General features: G+C 45.5%; 1 protein-coding gene across 3 annotated transcripts in view; it reads left to right on the forward strand.

Annotated features, from left to right (window-relative positions):
* Positions 1-19,666, forward strand: part of LOC141259632 (amine sulfotransferase-like) — a 209,187-nt gene that overhangs the window by 86,137 nt on the left and 103,384 nt on the right. For all 3 annotated transcript variants that reach the window (XM_073675893.1, XM_073675890.1, XM_073675892.1), the window contains exon 3: positions 4,447-4,655. In XM_073675893.1, the coding sequence (XP_073531994.1) occupies positions 4,447-4,655 (209 nt within the window). The remainder of the gene's footprint in view (positions 1-4,446; positions 4,656-19,666) is intronic.

Below are 19,666 nucleotides of genomic sequence, written 5' to 3' on the forward strand. Positions count from 1 at the left end.
ACGCGACTATGGGTTACATCTCCTATATGCTGTTACTTGGGCGGAGCAGACGAGAGATTACTGAACTGGAGCTTGACTTGGAAGACCCCTGCCAGAGCAGTAGTCCAAGTACTTGGATCCAAGAACACTGGCGCCGACTTCTTATAGTAAGGCGGTTGGTCGGGCAACCAGGTCGGCCCCTGACTTTGGACGAGCAGCTCCAGCCAGGAGACCAGGTGCCAAGTGACCTAAGAATAAGCTGGATCACCGCTGGGAAACAGTATCTTACAGGGTAGTCAGGACGATCGACCCGGATATTGCAGTTTACGAGGTCAGACCAGAAGGCGACGAGGGAGCATTACCTCAAGTGTTACACTAGACTATGTTGCAACTAGAGATGGCTGAACCCGAACAGTAAAGTTCGGGGTCCGTACCAAATACCTACTGTTCGGGCATTGACCCAAACTAGGACTTCACCAGGAAGTCCGTGTAACTGTTCAGGTTCAGGGCCCCGAACACCGGGTGTTCCTCTCGCTATCATCTGCATGTCAATACGAGAAACTCTGGCGGCTCTGATCGGTGGTAAGATTAATACCACCGGCCAGCGCTGCGGTTCCCACGCTGTCAGATGACAGCGTGGGAAAGGGGGCCTGAACATTGGGTGCTTGCCATGCTGTCATCAGCAGCTTCAATGACCGGCAGTGAACTCTATGACGTCACCGCTAGTCACTGAGGCTGAGCTTGCCGCAGCGGCAGCAGCTCATTCCTCAGTGGTTTCCAACTGGGGACAGTTGCATCTTGGCACTGACCCGGTTGAAAACTATTTATCCCAGACTTGGATTATGGCATGGGACAGAACTTCGGACAGGTGAGGGATATTTTTGTTTTTTATTTTTGTTTTCTCACAGGAGATGAGGGCATCGGGGATTAGGTGTTAGGTGAGTATAACAGTGTTATTGTTATTTTTAAATAAAAAAGTAACAGTGTTTTTGTGTTTTATTTCAAATAAAATAATTAATTCTGGGTGTTTGTCTTTAACAATTTGACTACAGGATTAGTAATGGAGAGGCATCTTACAGATGCCTCTCCATTACTAACCCATTTGGTTGATGTCACCGGACAATACAAAGGTGACATCAACCCCACAAATATTATCCAACTTGCCACAGCCACAGGGCAATGGGAAGAGCTGTGCAAAGCACCAGAATTGGCAAATCTAATGGATGTGCCGTTTCTGGGGTGGCTGCGGGCTGCTATTTTTGGCTGGGGGGCCAATATCCATGGCCCCTTACCAGCCTGAGAATACGAGCCCCCAGCTGTCTGCTTTAGCTTGGCTGATTGTCAAAAATGGGAGGTACCAAAACACTGCTTTTTTTATTATTTCTTTAAATAATTAAAAAAATGGTGTGGGACCACTCTATTCTTGATAACCAGCCTTGCTAAAGCTGACAGCTGAGGGTTGCAGCCCGCAGTTGTCAGTTTTGCCTGGCTGGTTATCAAAAATACAGGGGAACCCATGTGATTTTTTTTTTACATTTATTTATTTATAGCACAGGTGCTGGCAGATGAATACTCCCATCAGTCTCGCCTGTGCTCGCTGTTATCGACGTCAGCAGGCGCAGGCTGATGGATGTAGAGTCCCCATCTGCTGACGCCTGTGACTGGAGGTAAATTTTTACCTCCGGTCACTGCTGCGGGCTCGCAGTGTCATCTGACAGCATGGAAGCCGCAGCGCTCTCACAGGTGGTATTAATCTTACCACCGATCAGAACACTGGATGTTCGGGCCCCCCATTCATGTGAATTTGGTCTGTGTTTGGATAAGTTTTAATAATCTGTTCAGCTGCATCAGTCGGACCCGAACAGTCAGGGGTTCGCCCATCACTAGTTGCGACCCTGCTCCTCTGAAGCAGAAGAGAACGCTGAGACTAGCACTCCAACGGGATTGGTTGCGGTCCCCCAAAGGGAAGTCCCAGAAGATGAGGAAGGATGGATTACAGTGCCTTTGAGATCACCGGAGTTGCAAATGCCACCCTCAAGTGGGACAGAGAACGAATCAGGAATCGACGTACAGTCCTTGGCGACTGGGTCTTCAAGTACTTCAGAGGTGCCCATACAGAAAGAACCCTGCAGGACTGAGCGTGTCAATAACGGTTTATCCCCCCCAACCAGTCTAAGGTTATTTTGTTTGGTCACAGATACAGCAGAAAACCCGAGAGTGCACTCAACTGTTGACTGAACTTGGATGATCCTTTGAGAAACTTCGAACCTGCCATTTGCCCGAGGATGGGTAAGCTAAAAGGGAGAAATGTAAGAGAAAGCAATGATGCCTCTGAAAAGTCCCTGCATGATGTGACATCATTAAGGAAAGACTGCCATTTAGTGAGTAAAGACTGCTTTCTGCTGGATGAAGTCAGGCAGAACCAATTTGCAACAGAAGAATTGAAGGGGTAGTAAGTTCTTGTGCCGGACCTGGTCAGATGCCTTACATGACAGAATTCCTGAATATAAAAGCCCTGTGCGCCAAATCGCAGGAGAATTTGATGCCAAGGAGAGGAGTGGTGCAAACGTGGACTACACTGAAGCCAGTGTGACAGTGGAAAGTGTGCATCAGCAGGGTGCTGGTCACCGTCAGAAAAGAGCCAGAGACCGGACTACACCAGTCAAGACCCAGAGACCAGTCCTGCGCGAGTCAAGACCGGAACCTTTGCCCCACGCCGGTCAAGTTCCAGAGGCCCAATCACGGCCTCCGAGTGTCAGGACCCAGCAGGGCCGACACTTCCAGTCGTAACGTATGGTACAGGGGATGACCTGGGTTAGGACAGCAGGTGGGATGGAGGCCGTTTGAGACACAGTAAGCTCAATTCTCCTTCATAGACTTTGTTAGAAGGACTTTCAGCCTATCAGGAAAACCCGGGGACCCCCCCCCCCAGGGCCATTTTCGCCTAAAGAACTAATGTGGTAACTCCCAGGAACGGGTGTACTACCCTTTTATAAAGAACATTAGTATAATTCTAGAAAGACTTTTCCCCCTTTTTTAATTGTATTGTTTCATGGTTGCACTGTTTGATACTGTTAACTGTCCCTTAATTACTGCAAATTTCACTATATTTGAAAGGATTAAACTGTTCATTGACTGTGCCTGCTTCGTGCTTTCTGTGCATTGCATCCAGTTACCTGTATTACACTAGCAGCAACAGACCAGTGTGGAAAACAATCAATGGACAGTCAGGCAAGCAGATAAATGACAGCAACAGCAGCCCTAGCAGCAGCAGTATGGTCTAGGACTGTAATACATAAAGGGCATCCAGGAGATATGTAGTTCGCGTAAAGAACTGTAAGAACTGCCTAATAAGATCTGCCTCGCACTTTGAGAATTGCTGTTTTAAGCTATCTTCACCTCCAGTAATCATCCGCTAAAATGGATCCAGCAGCAATCCGTTGGAAAAAAAAATTGTGCTGATTTAACTGATTTCAGTAAGATCCGTTGTTTTTATCATTGATTTTAATGGACAACGGATCTGTTATTTAACTATTCGTTATCTTTCATTTGAAACTGATCCAGTAAGCAAAAAATGGATCCTTTTCAAATGAAAGCAAAACGGATGGCTAATTAATGGATCCATTTGTCATAGACTTCAATGTTAAGAAAACGGATCCAGCTAAAATCAGTTTTTTAAAAACAGACAAAAGTATCTGCACGTCCTTTTTGCAAACAGATTGCTTATGGATTCATTCTAAAGGATGATTACTGGTCATGTGAATATAACCTTAGACTGTATCAGCATTACATAGATTTGTTTAAAAAAAATAATTTTGCATTTTTATCTGATTTCAGCCATAAAACATCTAGCATTGACCAGAAAAACAGTAACATACAACTTATAATTTGTGTTACCAATTACTTAAAGGGATTGTCCCCTTAAGGGGGTTGTCCACTACTAGTTCAACCCCTTCTTAAAATAAATGTTTGGCCCCAATAACATAAAAACCCTATATTCACCTCCCGTGCTGGCTCCGTTCCAGCGGTGTCAACCCTTGCAGTCCCAGGGCTTTGATGCCGTGGAATGACACGCGATGCCCGGTCAATCAGCGTTGGCATTACTGTCTCCGCCTTCGGACAAATGGATCATGAAGAGGAAACCAGGGCTGCAGCTGATCCCGGACTTCCTCTTCATGTTCAGTTTGTTCGAAGGTGGAGACAGTGATGTCAGCGCTGATTGGGCACCTGATATCACGTGTCATTCCACCGCATCACTGCTCCGGGACCACTAGTGATGACACCGCTGCAACGTAGCAGGCATGGGAGGTGAGTATAGTTTTTTATTTTATTGATGCTGAACATTTAGTTTAAGAAGGGGTTGTACTAGTAGTAGACAACCCCTTTAAAAGGAACTTTGCACGATCTCATTTTTTATTTACTTCAATTTGAAAATGTACAAATAATTATTATAAACTATTGTTCTAGGCACAGTATGGACACAGCAAATTCTATCTCTGATACTTAATGAAGGGCATCGGAATGGAACGGAACATATTGACAACATGACCAGAGCACCATGGCTTGAATATAATATAGCCAATGTGAACTTCAGTAATCGTCCATCTCCTCGTCTTTTCACTTCTCATCTGCCGTATTATCTAATGCCAAGAGACCTGATGCTCAAGAAAGGAAAAGTAAATGCCATAAGTATTATTAAAAATGAAATTATTTTTCTAATTTTAATTAATGCATATAATGTCTTTGTGACACTGTGCAGAACAATAGACCCTAGTATTGTTTTCTTCTCATTTGCTAATATGGAGGTTCCTTCCTATAAGAAAGGAAGCCATGTACCGATTTACACTACTCATGTAGTATGTATTAGAAAACCTTCCTGGGTTATAAATTATACTGTAATGTTCAGTATAACATCAGAGCAGGAAAAACATTGTCAAAATGTAAATTCGTGCTCACAGAATTTTTTTAATGTTGTCAATTGACATCTGGTTGTCTGTATTAATTCAAAAAGAGCTGAGATAAAACACCACATTTACAACTTGCAGGTGTAGCACTGTTTTTGGAAGGAAACAGCCATGCTAATCCAGCGAAATTACTTTAATCTCGTTTTTTCTTCTCCTTTTTCCAAGAGCCAAATTTTTTTTTTGTAGTTTTGAATGACACCATTCACTTTACTATACAATGTACTGGAAATAGGAAAAAAACATCCAATGATGATGATGAAAAAAATGCAATTTGCAGTTGGTTTTTGAGTTTTACATTTTTTTAAAGTTGTAAAAATGTAGAAATTTGTAAAAAAAAATTAATTAAATTTTGTTTGTGTCCCCATTATTTGAGAACCATTACTTTTTAATATTTCTATGTAAGGAGCTGTGTGTCAGTTTGTTTTAAAAGTGGCAAGCTAACATCTTATATTGGGACCATTTTATAGTAAATAAGATATTTTGATGTTTATTGGTTTTATTGTTTGATTGATTTTTTTGCTTTTTATTGCAGTTTTGGTGGAGTTGCATCAACTGAAAAAAGTTTTGGTGCTTTGATTTTTTTTCCTTTTCGGTACTTACAATGCACGTTAGATAATTTCATATTTTGATTGTATTTTTAAAGACACCATATTATTGAATATGTCTGTTTCACCCTCCAGCCTGTCTTCACCTTCCTGACCAGGCAAAATATTACAGTTCTGACCAATGTCACTTTATGTGGTAATAACTCTGGAATGCTTCAATGGATCCCAATGATTCTGAGAATCTTTTTTCGTGACACAATGTACTTGATGTTAGTGGTGCGTTCAGGTCAATATTTTTGGTGTTTTTTTTGTGAAATATAGGAACTTTGGCAAAAATTTAAAAAATTTCTCAGTTTTCAAACTTTTAAATTTTATGCCCTTAAACCATTATTCAATAAGTTTATTAACCCTTTAGATGTTTCACAGGAATTAAAGCAATTTGTAAGGAAAAATCCCGCAAAAATGTTGCTTTAGCCCCAAATTTAGCATTTTCACAAGGGTAACAAGAGAAAATGGACTGTACAATTTGTTGTGCAATTTCTCCTGCTGATACCCCATATGTGGAAGGAAACTAGTGTTTGGGCACACAGCAGAGCTCGGAAGGGAAGGAGCGCCACTTGACTTTTTGAGCATTTTCAGAAACCATGAGGTGCCTAAACCATGGAAACACCCAACAAGTGACCCTATTTTGGAAACTACACTCCTCAAGGAATTTATTGAGAGGTGTGGTAATCGTCTTGATCCCACAGGTGCTTCACAGAATTTTGAGCCATGAAAATGAAACAATACATTTTTTCCACAAAAATGTTTATTTTTCCACAAATTTTTTATTTTCACATTTCCCTGTTTGGGCAGAATGCAGGGCCTGGAAGAGAAGGAGCCGCACTTGACTTTTGGAGCACCATTTTGACTGGAATAGATTGTGGATGCCATGTCACATTTGAAGAGCCCCTGACATTCCAAAACAGCAGAAACCTCCACAAGTTACCCCATTTTGGAAACTATACCTCTCAAGCAATTCATCTAGGGGTTTAGTGAGCATTTTTAAGGCAATTCACAGAATTGTAGAACACTGGAAGAGTAAATGGAACATTACCATTTTTTACACTAAAATGTTGTTTTGGCTCCAAGTTTTTAATTTTCAGAAGGGGCAATGTCATGCTAGATATGGGAAGGACCCAGCATATGATGATGAGAAAAGGGAGGAATCCCAGCAACCAGGGAAAGGGAGAGTGGAGACTCCTAGACAGATCTAACAACACCCTGACTGCCCTACCATCCCTAAATAGTTCCATACCTATCGCCGAGCAGGAAATCTTAGCTCTGGCTGATTCTAGAGCTAGGCCATAGGTACGGAGGGGGAAGGGTGAGCACTAGTCAGCCCCACTGCAACTAAAGACAAACAGGAAAACAGACAAGGTAATACACTTAGCTTTGAGAAGACACCAGAGAGATCATGACTACAATCCACAAAGGAACTCCAAGAAGAATCTTGCTGACTGCTAGAACTTCAGACCTGAACAGAAGAATTTACTCTATCACCAGCGATACTCTGGAGAAACTGAGTGCATTTAAAGATCCAGCAAAGGTGTGTCAATTAGCAGCAGAAGGTGGAGATCACCCCTGGGTCCTAAAGAGGGAGGGATGCTGAAAGGATCAAGAAGGTGTCTGCAAGGCCAAGCACAGTGACCTTCTACAGCCGGATCCAGAATGACTGTCTGTCAAACCTGACACATCTGTGACAGGCAATAGGAGAAAATTAACATTACAGTTTGTTACCAATTTCTCCTGAGTACACCAATACCCCATATGTGGTTGAAAACTACTTTTGAGGTACAATGCAAAGCTCAGAAGAGAAGGAGCGTCATATTGGAGTACAGATTTTGCTGCAATGGTTTGAGGGTTCCATGTCACATTGGCAGAACCCCATCATGCCAGAAAAGCAGACCCCAACATAAGAGACCCCACGTTACAAACTACATCCCTCAATAAATTTATTGAGGGGTGCAGTCAGCATATTGACACCACATGTGCCTCACATACTGATGGACGAGCACTAAAATGCTCGGGTGCTCGATGCTCGGGTCGAGCAAATTGGAATGCTTGGGTGCTCGACCCCAGCAACGAGCCTAATGTAAGTCTATAGGAAACTCAAGCATTTTTCAGGCAGCTCCACCCGGCGGTCTGCAGAAGTCCTAAAAATTGCCCAAATCGATGGGAACAGTGCTCAAATGACATGTGAAGAGCATGGGGAAGACCCCTGGAAGCATTTCTGACTCCCAGGTCATTGCTGTCAACAACAGTGTCAGAGGTATTAAGCCACTTTTACGGACTCACAATAAAACATACAAAAACGAAACCAAAATGGATTTTCCTGGGAAATATGTTAAGGAACATCCTTTCCAGGGTAATGACTTGTATATAAGTTTTATATCAATAAAATTCACCAACGAAAAAAACCCAGGTGTGTAACTAAATGGATACCTGTTTACCTTGTTGAAAGATAAAGGAAAACCACTCTGACTTCAATGTGTCCCTAGTCCATACCTAAAGCTGGTCCTGCCTGCCAGCGGAGGTTGGCACCCTAGGTCACGAGAATGGCGCTTCCGCTCCTCGGTGGCTGTCACTTCTGTCCCTTTTATGAGTCTACTGCTGATATACGAATAGAGATGAAAAACAGATAGTATAGATTTCCCTCAAGTCTAGACTACAGGTAAGACTTCTTGATATATATGCTGTTCTTTGGAAGTTGTTTTGCATATTTTTTGCTTTGATTATAGCAGTTCAGGTAGTCAGTATGAGCGGTCCAAACAACCGTTCCTCTCCTTCTATCTTGATAGTGTGGAAGTAACAGGGTGGAAGAATGGTGTATACACTAGATTCAATAAATTATGGTATCTAAGAACTGGTAATAGTTATATGTATATACATAAAGATAAATACATGTTTCAAATAACAGATTTTTTCTCCCGGGACACTTCAGGCATATGTGCTAAAAGGAGCAGATTCATCCTCCCGGGACCCAGCAGGATTGCCTAATCAGTACAGACCAGAACAAATAAATTAACAAGACTCAAATCTGATATATGAATCAGGCACCGAATGTTTCTGCAATCGCCTCTCAGACTAGAGACTTTTGTCTGATAAGTTATAATTAGTGTTGAGCGAACATGCTCGACACTGCTCGGTACTCGCCCAAGCATCACGCTACTCGGGATGTTCGGCGAGCACCGAGCATTTCCGGGTTACTCGGGCGGGAGCTCGAGTCTCCGCCCTGCATGTTTGGCGCTCTTTACAGAGCCAATGAACATGCAGGGATTGCCAGCCAGTCACTGTAATGCCGCAGCCATGTTGTTTGTGGGCATTACAGTGATTGGCTGGCCGCACAGCGTCACCTCGAGTATTTAAAACCGGGCGCCGCCATCTTGGACACAGTCGCTCCGGATCAGACAGTGTAGGGACAGCGCTGCTGATTTAGGGAGAGATATATCCTGCGAAATAGTTAGTGTATGGTCTGTAAAGGCTGCCAGATCAAACAAACAGTCCTTCTCAGGACTAATATCCATCCCAGATATTAGGCAGGCAGGCAGGTTGTATAGGAGATGCAGTGGTTATACCATCAAACGCTGCATTACAGTCCTGTGTGCTCCTGTTGATGAAATTGCTGGACTTAGCTCCAGGTCTTGGGGGCCAGGAAAAATCCTTTTTTTTTCATCTAAATCCTCTTTTTTTCCCCTCCTTCACACTGTACAAATACCCGTCTTATTAACCTTTTGGTGTCATCATCCCCCCCCCAAAAAAAAAGTGTGTCTCTGATTTTTCAGACACAAATATATCTGTTGAAAATAGTCTGGTGTAGGCTAGAGAAACAGAAGTGTGGTTTTGCAGTTCCACGGTTCAAACCTCTGTATTATCCACTTTTGGGCCATTTGTATCTAAAAAAAACTGTTTGAGTGTGTCGCTCACTGTTCAGCCGCAAATATATCTATTTTAAAAAGTCTGGTATACACCAGTAAATTATAACTGTGGTTTTGCTGTTCCACGGTAAAAAATCTCTATTATCCTGCTTTTGGCATTTTTTGCCGCAAAAAAAAAACTAATAGTGTCTCCCTGATTTTACAAACACAAATATATCTGTTGAAAATAGTCTGGTGTAGGCCAGAGAAACAGAAGTGTGGTTTTGCAATTCCATGGTTCAAACCTCTGAATTATCCACTTTTGGGCCGTTTGTATCTAAAAAAAACCAGTTTGAGTGTGTCGCTCACTGTTCAGCCGCAAATATATATACAGTACAGACCAAAAGTTTGGACATACCTTCTCATTTAAAGATTTTTCTGTATTTTGATGACTATGAAAATTGTACATTCACACTGAAGGCATCAAAACTATGAATTAACACATGCGGAATTATATACTTAACAAAAAAGTGTGAAACAACTGAAAATATGTCTTATATTCTAGGTTCTTCAAAGTAGCCACCTTTTCCTTTGATGACTGCTTTGCACACCCTTGGCATTATCTTGATGAGCTTCAAGAGGTAGTCACCGGAAATGGTTTTCACTTCACAGGTGTGCCCTGTCAGGTTTAATAAGTGGGATTTCTTGCCTTATAAATGGAGTTGGGACCATCAGTTGTGTTTTGCAGAAGTCTGGTGGATACACAGCTGATAGTCCTACTGAATAGACTGTTAGAATTTGTATTATGGCAAGAAAAAAGCAGCTAAGTAAAGAAAAACGAGTGGCCATCATTACTTTAAGAAATGAAGGTCAGTTAGTGCGAAAAATTGGGAAAACTTTGAAAGTGTCCTCAAGTGCAGTTGCAAAAACCATCAAGCAAAGAAACTGGCTCACATGAGGACCGCCCCAGGAAAGGAAGACCAAGAGTCACCTCTGCTTCTGAGGGTAAGTTTATCCAAGTCACGAGCCTCAGAAATCGCAGGTTAACAGCAGCTCAGATAAGAGATCAGGTCAATGCCACACAGAGTTGTAGCACGAGACACATCTCTTCAACAACTGTTAAGAGGAGACTTTGGGCAGCAGGCCTTCATGGTAAAATAGCTGCTAGGAAACCACTGCTAAGGACAGGCAACAAGCAGAAGAGACTTGTTTGGGCTAAAGAACACAAGGAATGGACATTAGACCAGTGGAAATCTGTGCTTTGGTCTGATGAGTCCAAATTTGAGATCTTTGGTTCCAACCACCGTGTCTTTGTGCGACGCAGAAAAGGTGAACGGATGGACTCTACATGCCTGGTTCCCACCGTGAAGCATGGAGGAGGAGGTGTGATGGTACTTTGCTGGTGACACTGTTGGGGATTTATTCAAAATTGAAGGCATATTGAACCAGCATGGCTACCACAGCATCTTGCAGTGGCATGCTATTCCATCCGGTTTACTTTTAGCTGGACCATCATTTATTTTTCAACAGGACAATGACCCCAAACACACCTCCAGGCTGTGTAAGTGCTATTTGACCCAGAAGGAGAGTGATGGGGTGCTACGCCAGATGCCCTAGCCTCCACAGTGACCAGACCTGAACCCAATCGAGATGGTTTGGGGTGAGCTAGAGCACAAAGTGAAGGCAAAAGGGCCAACAAGTGCTAAGCATCTCCGGTGACTACCTCTTGAAGCTCATCAAGAGAATGCCAAGAGTGTGCAAAGCAGTCATCAAAGAAAAAGGTGGATACTTTGAAGAACCTAGAATATAAGACATATTTTCAGTTGTTTCTCACTTTTTTGTTAAGTATATAATTCCACATGTGTTAATTCATAGTTTTGATGCCTTCAGTGTGAATGTACTATTTTCATAGTCATGAAAATACAGAAAAATCTTTAAATGAGAAGGTGTGTCCAAACTTTTGGTCTGTACTGTATATATTTAAAAAAGTCTGGTATACACCAGTAAATTATAACTGTGGTTTTGCTGTTCCACAGTAAAAAATCTCTATTATCCTGCTTTTGGCATTTTTTACCGTAAAAAAAAAATAATAGTGTCTCCTGTTCAGACAAAAATATATCTATTGAAAATAGTCTGGTGTAGGCCCGAGAAATACAAGTGTGGTTTTGCAGTTCCACAGGTCAAATCTCTGTATTATCCTGCTTTTTTGCATTTTTTGCTGTAAAGAAAAACAGTAGTGTCTCCTGATTTTTCAGACATAAATATATCTGTTGAAAATAGTCTGGTGTAGGCCCGAGAAATACAAGTGTGGTTTTGCAGTTCCACTTGTCAAATCTCTGTATTATCCTGCTTTTTTGCATCTTTTGCCGTAAAGAAAAACAGTAGTGTCTCCTGATTGTTCAGACACAAATATATCTGTTGAAAATAGTCTGGTGTAGGCCCGAGAAATACAAGTGTGGTTTTGCAGTTCCACGGGTCAAATCTCTGTATTATCCTGCTTTTTTGCATTTTTTGCCGTAAAGAAAAACAGTAGTGTCTCCTGATTTTTCAGACACAAATATATCTGTTGAAAATAGTCTGATGTAGGCCCGAGAAATACAAGTGTGGTTTTGCAGTTCCACGGGTCAAATCTCTGTATTATCCTGCTTTTTTGCATTTTTTTGCTGTAAAGAAAAACAGTAGTGTCTCCTGATTGTTCAGACACAAATATATCTGTTGAAAATAGTCTGGTGTAGGCCCGAGAAATACAAGTGTGGTTTTGCAATTCCACGGGTCAAATCTCTGTGTTATCCTTCTTTTTTTGCATTTTTTGCCGTAAAGAAAAACAGTAGTTTCTCCTGATTGTTCAGAAACAAATATATCTTTTGAAAATAGTCTGGTGTAGGCCCGAGAAATACAAGTGTGGTTTTGCAGTTCCACGGGTCAAATCTCTGTATTATCCTGCTTTTTTGCCGTAAAGAAAAACAGTAGTTTCTCCTGATTGTTCAGGCACAAATATATCTGTTGAAAATAGTCTGGTGTAGGCCCGAGAAATACAAGTGTGGTTTTGCAATTCCACGGTTCAAACCTATGTATTATCCACTTTTGGGCCATTTTTACCTAAAAAAAAACAGTTTGAGTGTGTCGCTCACTGTTCAGCCGCAAATATATCTATTTAAAATTGTCTGGTATACCCCAGTAAACAATAACTGTGGTTTTGCCATTCCACGGTAAAAAATCTCTATTATTCAGCTTTTGGTATTTTTTTCGTAAAGAAATACAGTAATAGTTTCTCCCTGATTGTTCAGATTGTTTAAAAGAGTCGGGTGTAGGCCAGAGAAATAGAACTGTGGTTTTCCTCTTCCACGGTTCTAATCTACTTTTTATTAGCTTTTTTCCATTGATAGTGCGGGTGTAAGCTATTTTACTTCCTTTACAATGGGCAAGGCGCGTGGCAAGGGACGTGGAACTGGACGTTCTGGTGATGGTGCGTGCAGAGAGCAGGGCCGTGACCAAGGTGAAAATGTGCCACAACCAACAGCCACATCTTCTCGCTCCCACTTCTTGATCGAATTACTAGGGAAGCACAGAACAACACCAGTATTGAGAACTGATCAGTGTGAACAGGTTATTAATTGGATAGCAGATAATACTTCCAGTTACCTGGGCACCACCTCCGGTCTGTCTTCCACACGGTCAACTCTTAGTAGCCATGAGTCTCGACCGGATACTCCTCCTCACCCAGGTGCTCCTTCCTCCCACCATGCCGAGTGTCGTCAGACAGCAACTCATCCCACACTTGGACACTCTGAAGAGCTGTTCACTGGTCCATTTCCAGATTTGTGCCCCTCGCCTGCTCCACTTGAAGTTGTGGAAAAGGAGATCCCATGTAGCGATGCCCAAATATTTGAACAGCCACGGCAACAGGAAGTCGACGCTGGCAATTTGTCACAAGAGGTGGACGATGACGAGACACAATTGCCAGGAAGTGAGGAGGAGGATCATGGTGCGCAAGTGGAAGAGGAGGAGGTGGTGGATGATCTAGCAACTGACCCAACGTGGCAGGAGGACATGCAGAGCGAGGCCATTAGCACACAGGGTGAGGGAGGCAGAGTACCCCAACAGGCAGGAAGAAGCAGTGTGGTGGCCGCACACAGAAGGCGGGCAACAGTTCCCCGTAACACCAACACGAGGGACGTTGCCAGTACAACCTGTAGGTCTTCCAGGGTCTGGAATTTTTTTAAAGACTCTGCTGACCAGCCTGACCACCACCAGCATGATCAGGCACATGGCAGCAAAGCACCCGACTTTGTGGGGCGAACACCAGGGTCCACGACCAGTGTCAGCGGGTGTCCCCACTGCTTCTTCTGCTGTTGTGCGTGCAATAGAACCCCCTGTTGTGTGTGCAAGGCAATCCCCTGTCCATACTGCATGCAAAGATGCCCCCTCCTCTCAGTCTTCACTTGTTATGTCAGTTTCTCAAGAAACAGCATCAATGTCCACGTCCCATCGCTGCGTTCAATTTTCCATATCCCAAACCTTTGAACGAAAGCGGAAATTCGCAGCTAATGCCCCACAGGCCACAGTCCTAAATTCGCACATTTCACGACTGCTTGCGTTGGAAATGCTGCCTTTTAGGCTGGTGGAAACGGAATCCTTCCGCAACCTTATGGCGGTGGCCGTCCCTCGGTACAGCTCCTGCGCATCATCCTCCTCATGTTCAGCCTCCACCTCAGATATCACCACATCAGTTACCAGCTGGAAGCACTGGAGTACTGCCTCCGCCAAGCGGCAACAGGCTGTGCTGAAACTCATAAGCTTAGGTGAGAAACCTCACACTGCTTGTGAGTTGTGGACAGCTGTGAAAGAGCAGGCACATCTGTGGCTGAGACCGCTGAACCTACATCCAGGCATAGTCATGTGTGACAATGGCCGTAACCTGGTGGCGGCTCTGAAGCGAGGCGAGAACACACACGTACCATACCTGGCTCATGTGCTTAACCACATGGTTCAGCGGTTTCTTAAATCGTACCTCGAGTTGCCAGATCTGCTCGTCAAAGTACGCCGCCTGTCAGCTCATTTTCACAAGTCGGCTACAGCTTCCGCCGCCCTTGCTGTGTTGCAGCATCGTTTGCAGCTTCCGTCACACCGACTAGTGTGTGATGTCCCCACACGTTGGAACTCCACCCTCCACATGTTGCAAAGGATTTGTGAGCAGAAGAGAGCAGTTGTGGAGTACCAGCTGCAACAAGGCCGTCGATTAGTGTTGAGCCACCCCCGTAGTGTTCGAGTTCGGTTCGGTTCGTCGAACACCCGTGTGTTCGCCGAACTGTTCGTCGAACTGTTCGTCGAACACCTTCGAACACCGTTAAAACCAATGGCAGGCAAACAAAAACACATAGAAACACATAGAAAACACCTTCAAAGGTGTCCAAAAGCTGACAAACTGCTCAGAAGACACAACTAACACATGGAAAAGTGACAAGTACATATAGTCATGCGAAAAGAAAAGAGGTGGAGGAGTAAAAGGAGGGGGAGACACAAATATAGGCATGTCATGCCCTTCTAAAATTCAAAAAGTGAGAAGCCGACACGTTCAGTCCGCTCCTGCCCGTGCCACCTCCGTGTCGCCGGGTTTGTGCCAGAGCCGCGGTGAACCCTGACGGCCAGCCCCCCTCTCCCAATACTGATGCCTGTCCGCTGGTGGGTCGAGAGAGCCCCCCTGTGGTGGAGGCAGCTCTAAGCTTTTTAATTTAAATTGTCCCTCTAATTTGAATGAATACACTTTAAATCCATTTACAAGGATCTATTGGAGAGCAAGTCTCATGCCAGCAGCCGCGTAATTCCAGCTCCAGTAGCGTCCACTGAAGCTGCTGCAGTTAAAAAGCTTTTATAAGGATCGAGCTCGGCTGTCCACCGCAAGGCATCCTAGTGCCAGTCCCAGCCCCTATGCCTTGGGGTGCCTCCTGATGCTCTTCACTAAGTATCCCGTGGTCCCGAAGCATTTCCTTTGAAAAAATTAAGTGTCCAAACTACAGGTGGTGTAGCTTGCTTAACAGCCGGGATAATCCGCTGACTAGCAGACACTGCTACTAGGCACAAAGTATTTCCTGGGCTAGATGCAGTTAAAAATTTGTAAGTAGATACTCTCGTTGTATGCTGAGAAAGCATTCCATAGAGTCTCCTGGCACGCCATATATGATTCTCTTAAAAAGCTTGGGGTAGGGGTCTAGGGGACCCTTTTATAGCCAAAATCACGGCCCTGTATCACAATACGTCACCTAGGCTGAAGATAAATGGAACTGTAGCACCGAGGGCTCGGTTGCTACAGACGTATTGCACCTCACCCAGAGGTGTGATATCTCACTCTCAGATAAGGATGGAGTGTGGATCAGGACCCTACACCTGCATGCATTACACCACATTGCCGTGGGGCAGGGCGACCAATATGCCCCTGAGATGGGCACGACAGTCCCTGTCCCTGGCTGGAGTGGGGGGAGGGAACACTGAGGAAGGGGAACCCTGCAGTGCAGGAGCAGGGAGGAAGCAGTTCCTGGGTGCATTGAGAAGGGAGTATAAAAGGTGGGCACCATCTTAGTTCAGTGCAGAGAAGTCTGAGCAGAAGTGGCAGGGAGCAGGGGCTCTGCATGAGCTCTGCTCCGGAGGCGGGCCTAGTAACAGAGGCCCAGGCCTGCAAGAGGGAGAAGGAAGGAAGAGGAGCGGAGAAGGCTCCAGGAACGAGGAATGAAGGGATCCCAGGGGTGCGGACGGGCGAGTCGCCACCGCACGCCCGAATCCACCTGCGTGGAGGGGTCAGGCCAAAGGGGGAGACCGTTCCCCGAACTAGTGGAGGCAGGAAACGACCCTCAGCTAGAAACCGGAGGCTCTGACATTTTATGTGGCGCAGCCCCTTGCTCCACCCGCTAGGAAGGCACCACATAGGGTCAGGGAAACTGGCGCCAAGTTTACCAAGAGGAGGCCCGAGGCAGCCGGACAGAAGTGTTGGTAAGAAAGGCCAGACAAAGGACACACAAAGGGGGTCCTGTGAAGCGCTCCAAAGTTATCTGGGAGTTGTCTGAGCCCCTCACCTGGTGAGCACAGTACGACGTGGGCAGCCGTTACCTGCAGACGTGGTCTGGATAATAAGAACTGTGAGTAAAGGCCCTGAACTGCATCACTGACTCCGTGTCGTTACTGCTGCTGCCCTGCACCATCACCCCCATCCTCCGCATACACTGCCCTGAGGCTATACTCCTCCCGTGGGGAGTTATGCTATGCTCTGCTGCACCCACAACACCAGCCTTAGCGGTCTGCCCTGTAGCGGCGGTTCACTCTGACCGCAATCCACGGGTGGCGTAGTCGGACATTTAAACATCAAAACCACATAAATAGTTCCGCCACTGGTTTGACCGCCCTGAGCCACGGAACCGGATCGCCGCCACGAAGACTACAACCACCAGCATCCACCAAAAAGGGTCCGGCTCCGGGTGTCCCAAGGCCCAGGGGGTGCGTCAGAACATTTTCATCACCTTTCACAATCACCAATGGGACAAGGCAGGGATGTCCTCTGTCCCCTCTCTTATACATCCTAGTGACGGAGCACCTGCTCTCATCAATTCGCCATAACCCCAATATTAGGTGGATTGAGGTGGGAGGCACCGAGTACAAGTGCTCTCTATTTGCTGATGATGTCCTAGTATATATCACTCAATCACATATATCCATCCCTGCTGTTATGGCTGAAATAGATCACTTTGTTACATGGTAAAATTTTAAAATCAATGCAGCGAAGTCTGAGGCCCTCGATGTCTCCCTCCCTAAATCCATATAGGATTCCATCCAGTCCAACTTTCCCTTTGCCTGGCCCTCACAAGGTATCAAAAACTTAGGAATTCCTATTCATAGAGACCTCTCCCATCTATGTTATCTTAATTTTGGGCCCTTTATTGAACAATTCCATACAGACCACGGTTGGCAAGTTGGAACTGTGAGATTCACTACGTGCACCACTGGTATTTTGTGGAAAAGCACATGTAAGATTCTGCAACAGTCTCTGCTGATACTCCTGCATGCATGCATCCCTTTCTATGGCAGGAATAATTTCTGCAAATTTACTTTTGTACCGGGGATCTAACAGTGTGGCAACCCAGTAGTCAGGATTATTTCTAATTCTCACAATTCGAGGGTCATGTTGCAGGTAGTGCAGCAAGAAGGCACTCATGTGTGTTGCGCATCCAGGAGCACCAAGTCCCTGTTGTGTTGGTGGCGAGGTAACAATCATGCTTCCTTCCTCTGTCCTCTCCCCCCAACCTCGCACAACAGAAATGTGATCAAGGTCTCCCTCATCTGATGAGTCTTCCATCAGTTCGTCCTCCACTTCTTCCTGGGCTCCTGCACCTTCCTCACTAGTTTGGCTGCTACCATGCGCCCTGGTAAAATCATCTCCCCCACCCTCACATGCCTGCCGCCCTGGTGCTGCCGACCGTCTGGACCTTGCAGATGTTAGCCCTTCCGCATACAACTCCTCCTCCTCTACTTCCTCCACCTCCTCTTGTGCCACCACCTGACTCCGAATTCTGTTTAACATGTGCTCCAGCATGTAAATCACCGGAATAGTCATGCTGATAATGGCATCGTCAGCACTAAACATCTTCGTCGCCATTTCAAAACTGTGCAGAAGGGTGCATAGGTCCCTGATCTGAGACCACTCCTCCAGCGTGATTTGCCCCACCTCTGAATCTCGTTGGCCCAGGCTATACGTCAGAACGTATTGCACCAGGGCTTGTCGGTGCTGCCACAGTCGCTGCAACATGTGCAGAGTTGAATTCCACCGGGTAGGCACATCGCATTTTAGCCGGTGAAGTGGCAGGCCCAACGACTTCTGTAGAGATGTAAGTCGCTGAGCTGCGGGATGCGAACGGCGGAAGTGAGCCCACAGCGACCGTGCCCTCTGCAGAAGGCCATCTAGTCTGGGATAGTGGGCTAAAAATTGCTGGACAACCAGGTTCAACACGTGAGCCATACAAGGCACGTGTGTGACATTGCCCCGGCGAAGGGCCGCACCCAGGTTTGCAGCATTGTCGCACACGGCCTTCCCTGGTTTCAGGTCCAGTGGAGACAACCATTCATTAAATTGGTTCTCCAGAGCTGACCACAACTCCTCAGCTGTGTGACTCACATTTCCCAGACATTTCAATGTAAAAACCGCCTGATGACGTTGAGCCCTACTGCCAGCATAGTAAGGAGGTGTGCAGGATCCCTTCTGCGCAGTTAGAAAGCTTGTGGCATGACCAGACAGGCTTTGGGTGCAGGTGGAAGACCGAGAGGAGGTTGAGGAGGCAGAAGCAGTGGAGGAAAAATGACATAAAGAGGATTGACGCACAACTCGTGGGGACGGCAAGACTTGGACAGCAGCCCCTTGTCCTGCTGTCACCATAGTTACCCAGTGCCCAGTCAGCGACATGTAACGCCCCTGTCCATGCCTACTCGTCCAAGTGTCTGTGGTGAAATGCACCCTGTCACACACAGAGTTTCTCAAAGAAGCGGTGATGTTGTGTGCGACATGCTGGTGGAGCGCAGGCACACCTTTCTTTGAGAAGTAGTGCCGACTGGGCATCTGGTACTGGGGCACTGCGACGGACATAAGGTCTCGAAAATCCTCTGTGTCCACCAGGCGGAAAGGCAGCATTTCTGTAGCCAAGAGCTTGCAGATGGTGAAATTCAACCTCTTAGCTTTCTCATGGCTAGGAGGAAATGGTCTTTTACTTGTCCACATCTGAGGGACCGAGGGCTGGCTATTGTGCTTAGACGGGGTTGATAAGGGTGTCCCCGGCAAACTGCCGGTCTGTGAGGAAGATGCAGGCGGACATGTTAGGTTGCCTTGATCCAAAGGTGGTGCTATCGATGTCGGACAGCGCTCAAGACCAGCTGGTGTTACCACCTCCAAAGAAAATGATGACCTGCCAATCACGCTGGCTGTTGCGGGTAAAGAGGTGGCAGGTCTGCGCCCCAAAACAGGTGTGACTGCTGTCCCCCCAGTCACAGAGGATGAAGAGGCCGCGGATGCACAAGATATGGCAGACGGTGGTTGGCCCGGCCGGCTAGACCGCATTGTAGCACACTGAGCTTCCCACTGCAACTTATGCTTCATGTCCATGTGCCGGTTCATGCATGAAGTACTCAAACTATGTATTTTTTGGCCTCTACTTAGCTTTTGCTGACAAATGTTACAGATAACACGAGTTGGGTCATCTTTATCGATCTGAAAAAATGCCCAGGCTATGCAAGGCTTAGCACCCATGCG

The sequence above is a fragment of the Phyllobates terribilis genome, unplaced genomic scaffold (genome assembly GCF_046119375.1).
Source record: "Phyllobates terribilis strain yellow unplaced genomic scaffold, ASM4611937v1 Scaffold_3__8_contigs__length_932513732, whole genome shotgun sequence".
Lineage (NCBI taxonomy): Eukaryota > Metazoa > Chordata > Amphibia > Anura > Dendrobatidae > Phyllobates > Phyllobates terribilis.